General features: G+C 37.6%; 1 protein-coding gene across 1 annotated transcript in view; it reads left to right on the top strand.

Annotated features, from left to right (window-relative positions):
• Positions 1 to 644: 644 nt before the first annotated feature.
• The window catches only part of LOC145692064 (uncharacterized), a 156,740-nt gene continuing 140,438 nt past the window's right edge, over positions 645 to 16,946 (top strand). The window contains exons 1-2 of the mRNA XM_081767356.1: positions 645 to 776; positions 15,830 to 15,926. Coding sequence (XP_081623482.1) covers positions 15,843 to 15,926 — 84 coding nt within the window. The 5' untranslated portion in view covers positions 645 to 776; positions 15,830 to 15,842. The remainder of the gene's footprint in view (positions 777 to 15,829; positions 15,927 to 16,946) is intronic.

Genomic DNA, 16,946 nt, shown 5'->3' with positions numbered 1-16,946 from the left:
GATCATTTTCAGGGCAGGCCAGTAGCCAGCCCAGAAGTGTAGAGGGGGCCAGGCCGAAGTTAGGGGGGACCGATCCAGCAATATTATATTTCATTACCATTATAGTTCATTTGCAAGCCTACCGTGAAAATTTTAGGGGGGCCGCAAAAATGTAGGGGGCCCGGTCCCCTAGACACCCCTGGATACGGGCCTGTTCCAGGGGACTGTCTTGAGTTCAGTTTACATTCATGCATTTATTACATACTAACTAACAAATGAAAAAGGCAGTCGCAGGGGGAAAGCTAATCCCGTAGCTACGGGCCTGTAGCAAACACTACTATTTCTACTCTGTATTACAGTTTTGGGAAACGATTATTTTCTTCATCAGAGACGTGATCTGATAAACTGCCGAATTGTAACATCTAAACAAACATTTTCTTTGGTCAGATTTAATTTTTATTTAAGTTATACATAATTCCAAAGCTTGAAAGAGCAATATTTTTAGAAATCGTATAATGTAAGTACTTTTTAAATGTTACTGTGTAATTGTCTGAAGTATTATTGTTCCAATTTTTGTAACAGCTTTTCACCGAGTCATTCCATCTCTCATTTACCGACTTTTCGTGTCAACGTTTTGGCAACAATGTTCAGATAATCTTTGTCTTCTATAGTTAAAATCTTTGTAGGTTTACACACTAAGTATTTTTCTAGGCAGTAAATCAAGAATTATGTTGTGTTTGGTTTGAAAAATTCTTAAACTATATTCAAACAAATTCTCCAGGAAAATAGGGCGCAAGGTTAGTTCAAATAATATAAATAGATTAAATAAATTAAAGTTTATGCTAATAATTGAAAGCAAATTAGTTTGAGGAAAGTGATGAAACCACGGTAACAGCAGTTTCCAATAGGCCTAACGTGGTAGACTTATATCTGCTTAGGCTTATCTCATAAAATATGTACTGTCTTATAGTGAGCAAAATATGCCACTTATTTAGCAATACGGGTTTTTTTCCCAATATACACGGGCAGAAGGTTATCAATACATCACTATTGTTTACACATGTATGGCAATATAAGTACTCAAGCCTAACCTTGAGAAAACATCAATTTTGTAGAAGCAAAACCTATCACATGGTTAGTTGGATTGAAGTTTAACGTCTCGTTCAGCATTTAGGCTATATCAGACATGGACCTAAAGCTTAACGTTGGATGAACCACATAACCTCCCACTGGGATTCAAAACCAGGTTTTTCTCACTGAAGACAAATACCTAACCATATAAGCTACGTGGACGTAGCTATCTAACCTTAATTATAGAAGCATTGCTGGCAACGCGCTGCGAAAAATTACTTTCCATACTAAATCTCACGTGCCTTCGATATCAAGGATTTCCCCAATACTGTACGTACATACAGGGGTTGGACAAAAAAATCTAAAACGTTTGCAAACGTGTGAAAATCATACTTAGTACGGTGTGGGGTCTCCTTTTGCGTCTAAAACAGCTTGGATTCGACGTGGAATGGATGTATAGAGCTCCTGAATCGTGGTGTGTGGAATTTTGTACCATTGTTCCTCCAAAACATGCTCCAGTTTCTTAAGGGATGTTGATGGAGGGTAATGAGACCGAACACGCCTTTCTAACTCAGACCACAATGGTTCAATGGTGTTCAAATCTGGTGATTGTGAGACCCAGGGGAGGTGTGATAGCTCCTGGTCATGCTCCTCAAACCATGATTTCACCGTTTTTGCAGCGTGACAGGCTGCCAAATCATCTTGGTAGATGCCATCACCATACCCATTTGGGCCATGGGTAGAACCTGGTCCCCCAAAGTGGCCTCATACGCCTTAGCATTCATCATTCCATGCAGGGCTATGATGGGACCTGCAGAAAACTACGATATCACTGCCCAATAGAACCACCCCCATGCTTTACAGTTGGGAGCAGACAGCCTGTATCATAGGCCTGCGACGGTGTTCTCCATACGTAAACACTACCGGTTGTTGAGAAGGTGAAGGTCGATTTATCGGACCACATTACGCTTTTCCACTGCTCATGAGTCCACGCGTTCTGGTCCTTGCACCACTGGATACGCCACTTCGCATTTACTGCTGTGACCAGGGGTTTGGCGATAGCGGCCCTGCCATGAATTTTCTCTTATGAAGTTCCCGTCGCACTGTTTTCGATGAAACCGGCTTCTATAGGCCGGAATTGAGTTCAGACGTAATTTCCATTGTAGAGGCCTTCTTTTTAGCTGCTACAATCCGTTTTAATGGCCTCCGGTTCCTATCTAACAGGATTGTCTTTCGACCACTGTTGTGCTTTGCAGACATCGTTTGCTCATGAATTGTGTATGCCCTTGTGACATTGGACACAGTGCCTTTCGATAACCCTACAATGTTCGCCACTGTTGCCACTGAAGCTCCAACCAAACTGGCACTAACGATCATGCCTTTTTGGAAGTCTGTCAGGTCGCCCATTTTACCGCACCACTTTCACACCACGACACTCACAGGTGAACTGGTTACTGCTGACGGAAGAGGAAGGTCAACATGACACATTGAAAACAAAAAACGATCGGCAACCGCAACACGTGTTGTACAGTGGAGGGTCAAACTTACGTGTCCTGTATTAAGTATTTTTAGATTTTTTGTCTATCCCTTGTATTTTTGTCTTTCTGAAAACTTCTGCCCGACAAAAGTAAACAAGTAGTAACAGAGATAACAGTTGGAGCTCATATAGTGAATATGATGAGAAAGAACTGATTTCATTCGGGTACTTACATCTTTGTGGCATAAGATTAACTGCTTAAGTGATATCATTAAGAATACAGTACGTACTAATGTTTATTCGTCAATGTTGACTTTTTTTTTTTTTGGTAATTCGCAACAACGCTGGTGTGACTATTGTAGCGTATGTGGAAATCCCATATCGTTGTGGCATATGTATTATCGATATCTTATTATGAAGAAGTGGTAACATGACATGTTGGCAATCAACAATGTACCAACTCACCCCGTCCCACAAAATAAGAAACCAAGAATACAAATAGCACAACGATATGGAATTCCATCCATCCATCCATCATTATACAACTACTACTATTGGTACTGCTACTATTATTGAGGCCACAGTGGTTCAGAGATAGAGCGTTCACCTCTGCTGCTTGGGGTCCCGGGTTCGATCCCAGCCCCCGCCAAGTGAACTTTGTGGTGGACAAACACCGTGTGCGTGAGTTTCCTCGGCGTTCTTCTGTTTACTCCCAGTTTCTTCATTCCACCATTTCATTCATTACTCATCACCGTCTCCTTTAGCCTAACCGGCATACCCGTGGGACGTAAAACTCAAAGATTTCATTTTCACTTTTGCTTCACTACTACTACTACTACTGCTACTATCACTACTACTACTACTGCTGCTACTACTACTGCTACTACTACTTATGTCGAGAACAGAACCCAACTAGCCCCTGCGGGGCTTCTAACCCGTTCCTACTACTACTACTATTACTACTACTACTACTATTGCTACTACTACTACTACTACTACTACTACTTATGTCGAGAACAGAACCCAACCAACCCCTGCGGGGCTTCTAACCCGTTCCTACTACTACTACTACTATTGCTACTACTACTACTACTACTACTACTACTACTACTACTAGTTATGTCGAGAACAGAATCCAACTAACCTGTGCGAGGCTTCTAACCCGTTCCTCCTACTACTACTACTATTGCTACTACTACTACTACTCCTACTACTACTACTACTACTACTACTACTTATGTCGAGAACAGAACCCAACCAACCCCTGCGGGGCTTCTAACCTGTTCCTACTACTACTACTATTACTTCTTATACTAAAGCTTGCATACTACAAGATTTACACAATTTCCCTAGTGGAAGCACTCCATCATTTTGCTAATGTGAGTTCCACTTCCTTCTCTGTCAGCTGTTATTTCCACCAGCCTATACTCACTGATTTCGCACCCGTTACAAACTGGAATACGCATAAGAATATTACCTGTCATTTTCGATCTGAATTTACTACGCCTACTCGTCACACTAAATAGTTCTGGAATGTTCTTTCCTACTTAACAGCGGTGCAAATGTCTCCAACATTGGCGGAGACGGGTAAGATCTTTTTTTTTTTTCTAGCGATGTTCAAAATATTTATGAAGTTGAAAAACAATGCTGTAGAGGATCAGGAGAGCAGAGTTGTCTTCAACATTGGGAGGTGGGCAGATTTGAGGCTCATGAAGGGGACATCAACTTCATCTCATTTCTTTTGTGGCAATCGGACACAAATCATCACATTTCTCCCTAAAAAAAAAAAAAAAAAAAAAAAAAAATCGGATTATTGGGGGGTCAGTCCCCCCAGTTCCAAGATTGGAGGGGATATGTCCCCCTCATCCCCTCCGGGATTTGCGCCAGTGCAACTTAAAACACTTCAGATTAATACACTGATAAGTTCGATCAGTGGTCACATATGCATACGACAAGGCCACTTCGAGTACTGAATGCAATTACACTTTAAAAATCACTTTAATGAAATAAGGTTATCATACTTCACAATACGCACTAACACTTAATATTTAAAAATTCAACGAAAAATAATCAATGCTTTATAATTTTGTGCATGAAGCAACGAACTACTTACCAGTTTGTGTTCCGCCACACTCGAGAAATACAATTTCCGCTACATGCGCGCGCACACACTCACTATAATGTGAACAATCAAGATGGCGTATATCCGTTAAATTGTATTACGCAAGATCTTTTGTAATTTTTAAATTAAATTTAAAGTTACTTATAGATAATTTGCAATCTTTATAACCAGCGATATTAAATCGACAACATATCTACATAAAAATAAAGCAAAACGTGCACTTCTACCTCTTTTGGAAGTACTAAGCAGGCACGTAATACCATATTTCTTCGAATATAAGGCGCCATCGAATCTAAGGCGCACTTGAATTTCACCTCATTTAAATTCATCTTTAAAAAGCTTCGAATCTAAGGCGCAGAAATAATGTACAAATACATTTCTATTTTAACCAACATTCCTATTTTATTACATACTACCGATATGTGATACTTTTATTTACCTACAGTATATGTGGTACTATGCCGTGCAACACTGGTAAGTTCTGAACATTTTTCAATCTGATTCTTCACCTTCACTTTCAGCGTTACTTTGTCACTTTCAGCTTCAATTAGTTTTAACTACCAGTATTAAAGACTGCAGTAGATTTTATGTTGTAACTTACGTGCAATGAATAAATATGTATATTGCAGTATAGACCCCTATACATCGAATCCAAGACGCCATCGAATCTAAGGCGCGCCTGAATTTTGGACGTCTAAAAGCTGACAAAAAGGTGCGCCTCATATTTAAAGAAATGCAGTATATAACTTTTTTTTTTTTTTTAATTTTGCGAAATCATAAATTTGTTTAGTTTGCCTTGTGAGAGGAAGTCATGAGAATTGATTTCGTTCCAGGCAAAATTGAGTTCAATTTGAAGAACTAGGCAACATACTGAACAATAACTCTAACCACTGTAATGATTTACTTAAGAACGATCATATTGTAACTTCAGTTCTCTCTTCACAGCTTACGGGGACACGGTGACTCAAGTTAGATTCTGGTGTGAGAGGTTTTGGAATTTTAGCTGTCTTCGTTTGCGTTCGTGTCCCTATCGTTATTGGTTACTGGATAAACAAGTTAAATAAAGTAAAACGAATAAAGCATAGTGATGAGGTATTCTTTGTCAAGAAAGTTTATGCACGTTTTCCACGGGATAGTATCTTGCCCCTTGTGCTATGAAAATAAAATACTACACATTGCCACATATCATTTCGCCAGTAGCTTCCTATTTGCTCATAAGTTAAAACTGTATTCCTGGGCATCGTGGCGAAAAATATATTTGTTTTTTCGTGCATTCTACGAAAAACACAGTGAACGCAATAAAAACGAAACAAGGAAAAAATACAATGCGATGTAAAGTGCTTAGGCTCTTTCGACAAATCACTCAATGTAACGCTTTCCTTGCAAGCAGGTCCTGATGGTGTAATCGGTAAAACCGTGGGCTCAAGTTCACGGGGAACTCAGATCGATTCGCCTTGGAGACATATTTTTTATTTTCTTTACAACAATAGAAGTTTTTTTAAACTATCCAGTCATTCGGGAAAAGGAAATTGTGTACAAACAACATTTCACTTTTGTATTCACATTATCGCGAAGAAATATGATCATTTCTTGCAGTTCAAATCGTAGACAATAAGTTAGCGAATAATGTTTTTCGTCCTTTTTATAAACAATGTCCCTTGTGTTGTTGTCGGCAGAGCTCTACACTGTAGACCTTAAAGTCGCAAGTTTCTGAGGAAAATAGTGTCCATTTACTATTATTATTATTATTATTATTATTATTATTATTATTATTATTATTATTATTATTATTATTATTATTATTATTACTAGAATGAGGAAAGAAGGAAAGAAAAAGACACATAGTCGAAGCTCTTGATAGGAACAGAAGAGATATACTTTATGTCAGATTCTTTTCAGATTTACACATGAACGTAATAATATTATTACATTTATGGATTGACAAATAGAATTATTATTTTATGAGAACAAAAAATGGAGTTTAAATATGTGTTAGCTGGTAGCATTAATGAATTTTGTTTCGCCTTTCTTCTAGATAGGTTGAGTTGATTTTGAGTTTAACGTCCCTTTCAGCAGTAAGGCTATATGAGATGGGACCTACTGATTAACGTGAAATCCGAAACACATGAGTTCCTGCCGGGAGTCAAATCCGGGTCTTTTACTAAATAGGAAGGTGAGGTGACACCTTGAATAGAATTCTTCTTGTGACTAGAGTTGTAAGTTCGATCACTAACTGTAATTTGTGTTATTCCTTTAATGCTTTATCAACGTTGCATGTAGCGTTGAAGCTAATAATAACTTGTTAGCGAAATCACGTGTAAAGTTTGAAGACCGAGTTAGTTGTGTAAATTCGCACACAGATCGAAGTAACGTAGCCAGAGTAATGTGTGTTTGTCTCTTGAACAAAGAAATAGTTTCTCTGCTCTGGCCATCCTTCCTCGTAGAGTATTCGAGAGCAAGGGGGTCTGAAGATCTTGAAGTCCACGGATGGATACCCGTGCACGCAAAACCATTTTTATTTCTTCAGCACAAGTAGAAAAGGAGAAAACAAACGAGTCGAGACGCATGAAGTTTAGAGCTAACAAGTAAGCCCGAACCAAAGGTATGGGTCATTACGTGATTTGTTTAAAGAAACAATAAAATGGAAGAAAGTTGTTTTGTCTCTGTCTAAAAATGGAGTATAAATAAAAGAAGAAACTACACTTGTGTCCAGAATTGCTGTCGCTTGTCTTTCAAAATTATATAAATAGAAATAACTCTCTTTCTTATGATAGAAAATGTTAAATGTTTTCTTACACATATGCAGAAAAAGGAAACCACATATTTCCAAAAAATCTGTAAAACATTAAGAAACAAAGAAGTTATAATTAATAAAAGAAATATCCTAAACTCATCGCCAAATTCTAAGTTCCATTTTCCTAAGTGTGGCAAACGCGCGGCGAAATTTACAGAGAGAGGGAATTTTATGCTTTATTAGAAATACAATGTAACTCTTTCATAATGTTAGTTACTATACATATTGCACAGCTCTAATAATAATAGATATTAAACATTTTATACCTAAATAAACAAATAAAAGGAAATAAGCCACAAAATATGCGAAGCGATCAGGCAGTTTGTGGCAGTGATTTTCAAATATGCGTCTACTAAGAGAATGAACGTTAACATACCTTCGTAGAGTAAACGGTTAACCCATGCTTCCTGAGTATTTTGTTTTTATCCAGATCATCAGTTCGAATCCCACACCCCACACTTCCTTTCTTGTTTTTTTTAGAAAAGCTTTATTCTGTCAATTTCTTAAACAGCAGTGTTTTGTTCTACTAATGTTGCTTAGTTATCTTCTTCATTCTAGTTTATTTGAATATTTCCAAATAATGCAGAATTACGTTATTTAAATAAAGTATTACAATTATAAAAAGAGGAAACTTCACTTTTAATCATTATCCTAACTGGATGGGCAAACTTATAAATATTTGAAACGGTAATTAACACATCACTAAACTTTAATGAAACATTACTAAAATAAAACATTTACTCCTAATAGTATCTGCAAGTAATTTGTAGAGAATGGATACAAATAATGAACATAAACTATTATTTGTCAATTAAAGTGTAGTAGCAATAGTTCTAAACCCAAGTAGAATATTCACTCTGCTTCATGAAAACAACAAACATTTTACAAAAATAATGATCTTTTAACTGTGTCGTAAATATTTTAGTAAATAAATAAATAAAATACATGTGTATAATTTAATCTTTGTGACTCGATAGCTGATTGCCATGGTGAAGATAATGAATATTACTTCAAACTATTACAAAGCTAGAGGCCGCAGTGGCCCAGTGGAAGCCGGTGGGTGTAGCTGAGCAGCCTGAGGTGTTAGACTGTAGTGTTATCAAAGGCTCAAGTGGCACGGCTCAGGCACCACCCAGTCGGTCGAACCGAGAAATGAGCCGAGACCACATCTCACCCTACCAAGCCGGCTCGAGTCATCGGCAAAGTTGGACCAAACCTAGCCGAGCCAATGGCTCACCCCAATGGAGCCACTCCGAGCCGATGGCTCACCTGAGCCGTACCAATGGCTTATGAGTCGAACCAAGCCGGCTCGAGCCGATGGCTCATTTAAGCTGACCCGAACCGAGCCGGCTCGAGGTGTTGGCTCAGTTGAAACGAGCCAAACCGGTTGACATCATTATTAGACTGACGATCGTGAGGTTTTCGGGTCCCTCTGTAGTAGGAAGGGAAGGATTTTAATTGTCCTCGATGTTTTTGAATTCATGTCCCTGTCGATTCTAGGAGTTCTGAAATGTGATTAAAATAGAGAATAAGTCAGCAAGTAAAAAATTGTAGAGCGGTCACTTCTGGCGCATAGAGTCCCTGGTTCTATCGCAGCTCGCGAGAAGTGAACTATGTGGTGGACACAGCGTGTGTGAGTTGGTTTTCTCGGGGTTGTCTTGTTTTCCCCACTTTCTTTATTCCACCGCTTGATTGATTTCTCATAACCACCACCTCCTTTACCCTAGTCGGCATAATTATGGGACGTAAAACTTAGATTGCTTATTCTTTTTGTTCTTAGAGGTAAATGACTGTAAATAATGTTGAATAGAATTTTTCATCCTTATATAAAATATTAGCTTTCAATCCTTCCCGTTGTTCTAGCGAGTTGCACATGTGCCTTTGGTGTATGCGGTTCCGGGTTCTATTCCCAACAGAACACAAAAAATAATTACCTTTTCATTTACTCTTATTAATTGTCTATCATTTTAAACCTGAAAAGCATAAACGTGAAAAATTAAATAATTTCGTTTCAGTATTGTCCAGTGATTTCATTGTCTCAGTCATCAATTGTCGCGATCGTACTATGTACTACCATATGTATACAATTGGCTTGTCGCACCTGATCAGAATTTGAATGTGGTCTTTTTGTGCTTGTTCAAAGATTCAATGCTCGTTTGTGTTAATTCTTCGGTTATCACTACTGCTGTGCCATGCAGACTTTCCTTTAGGCAGTTACCTTCGTGACACGATCTAACCACTAGCTTGTAGCTCGTGCCAACGTGTTCTCTGTTGTGCTTAGCTCAGTAGTCTTAATACGAATAAAGCAATCTTTCACTTTCTGCACAAGTCCATCACAGAAATCAAATATAAGTAGATGTGTTTAGAAACGACCAAGTTTTCACTCGTCATTCATTACAGACGAACTTCTATTATCCAATTTTGATTGCTGGCAGAAGCTAGTGTTTTATACTGAAAATTGACATTCAATGCACAAAGGAATCAGGTTCACTTTAGGTATGAGACTTCCCAACTGTGCTATGCATAAGTATCTAAAGACTTATAGAACAGTTGTGTCCGTTCGTCCGTCCGTCTGTCGACAGGTATCATAGGAAAAACGATAAAAGATAAAGAGATAACGGATCTTGCAATCGATTCACTGTCCCAAGGGTAGGTTTCATTTCGTCTGTTTACTCTCTTTAATCATTTCCGATTTCAACGTTCATCTCCATAGAACAAAATGGTTATTAGATAACAACAAGCGGTTTCCTGCAAACGATTCAGCCTTTCAAAGCAACGTATCATGACAATGGCGAACACTCTACCAAAAACCGTGAATGGTTTAAATTTACTACTACTTCCTGTTTCAATACAGATTTCTGTAGAGCAAAAACGGTAAGAGATATCAAGATATAGTTTTATCTAATCGATTCAGCTTCCCAACATTACGTTATACCTTCTCTTTATCTATCTATTCAAGCCGGACAGGATTCAAATTAACGATTTCCGATTTTAATCTTTAGCACCATAGAACAAAAACAGTAAGGGATAGCTACTAATGGCTTTCTAATATGGATTCAGTGGCCGAGGAACAGATTCTATCTCTGATCTTACTAATCTATTGTAACCATTATTTATAAATATCCCCATGCCGTACGCGTAGTGGACCACCGATAGGCAACTAGCTACATTTCGGCAAAAATTTGCGGACCCGAAGCGATGATTTGCGGTGGCCCCACTTCCGTTTTGAAAATTATACTACTAGCGGCCCACCAGCGGCAGAAACGCGACGAAACGCCAATCAATTACAACATTATTTAATATATCTCGATATCTCTTACCGTTTCTGCTCTACGGAAATCGTTATTCAGACCGGAATTAGTAGTAAATTTAAACCATTCCCGGTTTTGGTAGAGTGTTCGCCATTCTCATGATACGTTGCTTTGAAACGCTAAATCGTTTGCAGAAAACCGCTTGTTGTTATCTAATAACCATTTGTTCTATGGAGATAAACGATGAAACCGGAAATGATTAACTTGAACAACTTCTGATTTGAACAGAGAGTAAACAGAAGAAATGAAACCTACCCTTGGGACGGTGAATCGATTGCAAGATTCGTTATCTCTTTATCCTTTACCGTTTTTCGTATGATACCTGTCGACAGGCCGACTGACGAATGGACATTTATTTATTTATTTAACAATCACCAGATATAGCTCAGAGGCCATTTTATACTGGATATCTAACAACAGTAACAATGGAAAGGATTTGGGAAGGTATCGGCCAGTTCCTGTTTCGTAGGTAACATCCCGGCACTTACCTGATAGGACTGAGGAAAACCCTGGAAAACCCCAGTCAGTATGTTCGGCAGCGGGATCGAACCCGCGACCTCCCGAATGCGAAGCCAACGATCTACCACGTGAGCTACTTCGCTGTTGTGTTCTGTAAATTAGCTAGCTGCAGTTGCTAAATAGCTGTTCTCTAAGTCTTTAGATACTTATGCATAGCACAGTTGGGAAGTCTCATACCTAAAGTGAACCTGATTCCTTTGTACATTGAATGCCAATTTTCAGTATAAAACACTAGCTTCTGCCAGCAATCAATACTGGATAATAGAAGTTCGTCTGTACTGAATGATGTGTGAAAACTTTGTCGTTTCTAAATACATTCACCTATATTTGATTTCTGTGATAGACTTCATGTAGAAAGTAAAAGATTGTTTTATTCGTATTAAGACTACTGTGCTAAGCACAGCATAGAACACTTAGGCACGAGCTACAACTGCACGCAGGTAACTGCCTAAAGGAAAGACTGCTTGGTACAGCAGTAGTGATAGCCGACAAAATAACACAGACAAACATTGAATCTTTGAACAACCACAAAAAGACCACATTCAAATTCGGATCAGCTGCGACAAGCCAATTGTATACATATGGTAGTATATAGTACAATTTCAGCAATTGATGACTGAGACAATGAAATCACTGGACAATACTGAAACGGAATAATTTAGTTTAATGTTTCACGTTTATGCTCTTCATATTAAAAATGATAGACAATTAATAAGAGTAAATGAAAAGGTAATTATTTTTGTTCTGTTGGGAATAGAACCCGGAACCGCATACACCAAAGGCGAACTTGCGACTCACTAGACCAACGGGAAGGGTTGAAAGCTAATATTTTATCTGAGGATAAAAAAATTCTATTCAGAATTATTTACAGCCTAGACGACACTCAAGTTTACGTGTACGGCACATGTGCACTATCCATGCATTAGCCGTACATGTGCACATGTGCATTTGTGTAGATGATGCACACATACATAAAACGTACTTAAGCCGTACATGTGAATTTGCGTGGATGAAGCACACATACATAACCCGTGTATGTGCACATATGCATTTGCGTGGTTTATACACACGTACATAACCCGTCATTAAGTCGTGCGTGTGCACATGTGCATTTGCATGGATGAAGCACACATTTATATAATCCGTGCATGTGTACATGTGCATTTGCGTGGATGAAGCACACATTTATATAACCCGTGCTTAAGCCGTTATGTACACATGTGCATTTGCATAGATGAAGCACACATTTATATAACCCATGCTTAAGTCGTGCATGTGCACATGTTCATTTGCGTGGATGAATCACATTTAAATAGGCAACTGGACATGTGTATAACACATCCATAATGCCGTGCAAGTGTATACTTTTACTTCCATTCTCCTAGTATTTAAAACATGCAATATGGCATAGTAATTTTAATTGAAAGTGGTCGGTTTTCCTTCAGGCCGTGTTATAGAGACTTTTTGACGAATGACGGCTGAATGATTGTAAGAACTCCGTAACGTCCCTGAGCTAGGACATAGGATCAACAGGTGGCAGAACTTTACTGATTTGACTACTGTCAGACAGTTCATAGGTTTACAAAATTATTTTCGTGACCGATTACAGCAGAACATGTTGCGTTATTTGTCACTTGGCAAACATGTCATATATCCTACTTAAAGCTTTGCTCATTGCAAATAATAAATTCCAAAAGTAAAATTCTCACTGACAATTATTAGTTACTTCTGATATACTTGGAAGGTGATGTCTTGGGTGTTATATGTCTGCATTAATTCATCTTTTCCTATTTTCCCACTTACTGGTGTACCCCAAGGGTCAGCGCTATTGCCACGCCTATATATATGTTCCAGATTTGCCTCTTCCTCCTGACCCTATCCACATCTTTATCTTTGCAGATGATACTGCTTACCTCCCCTGGGCTATTCGGCATATCAATACTATACTTCAAGAGGCAATAAATAAGTTCTGTGATTGGTGTAGTACTTGGCGACTCCGAATCAAATCCACTAAAACACAGGCACTTGTCATCATACCATCAGGACGTAACAGTCGGATCCGACGCAATATATCTCTTTTACATCTTACTATAGCAGGCAAACGCATTTCCGTCACAGGTACAGCGAGGTATTTGGGTGTTATCTTTGATGACCATCTTTCATGGCGTGCACATCTTCAGCATCTCATATCTCTGGCGCAAAATAAACTAAATCTTCTGAAGAGATCAGTCGGTACTTCATGGGGCCTTCATCAAGAGACTGTGTTAAATACTTACAAAGTCTTCTTACGAACATATATACTTCATGGACACACATGACTTAATGCCAGTAACAAATTCTACACCCGTCTTCAGATGATTCAAAGACATGCATTACGCCTGGCATATCATATCAAACTGCCTAGTCCTACCCGGCGACTATATGATCGTATTCCATTTCCACATCTTGTGCTTCATTTAGAAAAACTGCGTACCAGATACATCACTACTCGTTGGAGGCAAGGCCATCCTATCCTTCGCAGTAGTATACGTATAAATGCTGAACAAGACTTTCCACTCCGTCTACAACCTACACCCCTTCAGCACTTAATTACAATGTATGTTCTTTCACATCCTAACGAACACATAGACGACTTTCTATTAGCAAATCAACCACCACATTTATCACCCAACATCTACCAATCTTTTGCACCTTAATTCACAATAACAAGGGCATCATATTGTCTCTCATTATGTGTCGAGTATGTCTTCAGGGGGTATCGATCTGAGTACCCCGCGAACTTGAGCCCACGGTCTTACCGATTACACAATCTTTCTTTAAAAAAAATAAGATCAAGCGATCATATTTCAGTTTCCTGAGCAACCCGAGTTTCCTTGTATACAAAGCCTCTTCTACCTTTACCATATTCAACATGGACACGTACACATACATATCCAAGACAGTTAAAATTCCGACCTTGCTCTTCAGAGGGATTCGAACCACCAGTGGATTGCGCCTCATCATCCCACGCCCGAGACCACTCGGCTATTGCCACCGGCTACCATCAAGACCACCTTGCAAGGAAAGCGTTACATTGAGTGATTTGTCGAAAGAGTCCAAGTACTTTACATCGCATTATATTTTTTCCTTGTTTCGTTTTTATTGCGTTCACTCTGTTTTTCGTAGAATGCACGAAAAAACAAATACAATTTTCGCCACGATGCCTAGGAATACTGTTTTAACTGATGAGCAAGTAGGAAGCTACTGGCGAAATGATATGGGGCAATGTGTAGTATTTCATTTCATAGCAGCAAGGGGCAAGATATTATCCCGCGGAAAACATCCATAAAGTTTCTTGACAGAGAATACACAAGACTACTCGAACGATTCTCTCTCTATTGAAAGCATAGAATACTAGGGCATGTTCCTGTACATGCTCCACTTTATTAGTGTTGTCACGTAAAAATGTATTGGTCCTTTTTCTTTGACATGCGCATCGTATTTGAAGCTATGAAGAATTTACGTATTGATAACGAAACAAGAATAAAAATAATGTTAATGAAATCCATGTTCAATAGCTAGTCACATGAAAATATTAAGCTAGAGTTTTTGTTGACGAATTATGAGGAAAGAAAGTTAAGCTTTTACTCGAAATGTTTTAATTATTTATTCTTGCTTAAAAGTTGAGTTTAGATTAGATTTCACATACTAAAAATGTGAGTGTACTAAAGAAACTAAGTTTTGAGCTCATTTAGATGTAAGAACCTTTTTTTTTTTTTTTAAAAAAAAGAAAGATGTTCACATTCATTACATAAATAACTAAAAGCACCAATTCGAGTGTTTTGTTAAAAGTGATAATACCAATTACACACTATATGGTTTAGTATGAGAATGTTTCTTTTCAAGCTTTTTGAAAATTTCTAAAATTAATCTTTTGTTTTTATATTAATATTTGTGATACTATTTATAACTGAGAAGATATAAGATATTTGATAAAGGATATAAGCAATGTCAAATTTATTTTTAACATATGAATATCGTGGATCCTCAATTTACTCTAGCAGAGTAGGTCCTATGGTTGCAAGTCCGCCCCAGCCCCTGCTTATAAGTCAGTACATCGAAGAACCCTACTTACAGGAAGGCTTTGTTCAAGGAAATTTTATGCGAGGGAAAAGACAATCAAGATGTGAGGGAACTACATTTTGGCAATATCTGCAAAAAATCTTGCCCTGGATGAGAGTGATATTATGTAAATGCATTTTAATTTTAATTTTCTTAGCTCGAGGAGAGCGGTTTGCCAACTGTGCGGAAACAAAGCTCCCTGGAAGTTTGGCTAAAAGAAACACTGGTTGCATTTGTGCATATAGAAAGGCTTCAAAAGAATGTTTGATTTGAAAAAAATAAATGAATATATATGCATTGTAACAAGCTTTTTTTCTATAATCTGATTTAGTTCAACACCCTGATGATACATTTAAGCATTTACTCATATTATCTTCTGATAAATATTGTTTACGAATATAACAAGATATATATACATAATTTTGCTTTAACAATATTCAATTGTTTTGCTACAGGAAATAACGAAGGATGCCAAGAAGCACAAATTGTATTTGTCCGACTAACAGGAGAGGCCTATCCTCTCAGACAAGTTTCCACAGCAGAGGAAGTAGGGTAAGACTCACAGCTTCAGCATTTACATTTCTCTTAATGTGAATCTCGTATTATTATTTTGACAGGCATTCATTTTACATTTACAACTGTTAAGGTGCTTTGACCATTAAATTCAGTACTTGTTAAATAGAGCATATTTTACATAACTATATTCAATTCAATTTTATCACTTGGTAAACAGCAGTGTCATATTAGGTTTCGCTGGAAGGGGGAGATTCTTCGATATTAGTAGAATTTTACATTTTTCATTATTATACTACGCACGTATTATTATATTTTCCTTTCCTAGAATACGCATCACAATGAAAGTGTAGATAAAAATTTACATTGTCACCCCTTTTCACCCATCTTCCCCTTGCCGATGGAATTTGAAATTGGATTTAACCCATAGACTTATTGAGACACATGTTTCTCATGAAAAGAATACAAATATTGTTCTTCCGTTAGAATAAACACCTGCGATATATGCCTCTTCTCAAGTTTCCTAAATTATGTAATAATTATATATTTTTTATAATATATATATATATATATATATATATATATATATATATATATATATATATATATATATATATATATATTTCTTGTACGAATTCAAATTGCTGCTCCTTGGATTGGCAGCCTGTTGCCTTCATCATTAGCTTACTATGCTATGATCTAGAACCCATCGCAACAACAATACCGACACCATCTAGAAAAAAGTCCAATCCAAATTTATCAAATACTTAGTATACAAGAGTACTTTAATCTATCCATCGTACGAATAGACAACTTCTGTATCCCTACATTAGAACAAAGACGAAATGTGACTGATCTGATTTTTCTCCGTAAAATAGTATAAAATGAGCTTAATTGTACAGATCTGATATCAACACTAAATTTTCATGTCTCGACAGTTAAAACTCGAGTTGAAAACTCTGGCCTGTTCAATTGTAAAAAAAAAAAAAAAAAAAAAAAAAACCAAGGACCAACGTATTATAGATTCACCAATTTAAAAGGAGAATATGCTCTTCTTAT

The sequence above is a fragment of the Thermobia domestica genome, chromosome 1, assembly GCF_964235325.1.
Source record: "Thermobia domestica chromosome 1, izTheDome1.hap1.1, whole genome shotgun sequence".
NCBI classification, from domain to species: Eukaryota; Metazoa; Arthropoda; class Insecta; order Zygentoma; family Lepismatidae; genus Thermobia; species Thermobia domestica.
The sequence above is the reverse complement of the archived record's forward strand: the minus strand, read 5'-3'. Positions and strand labels throughout refer to the sequence as shown.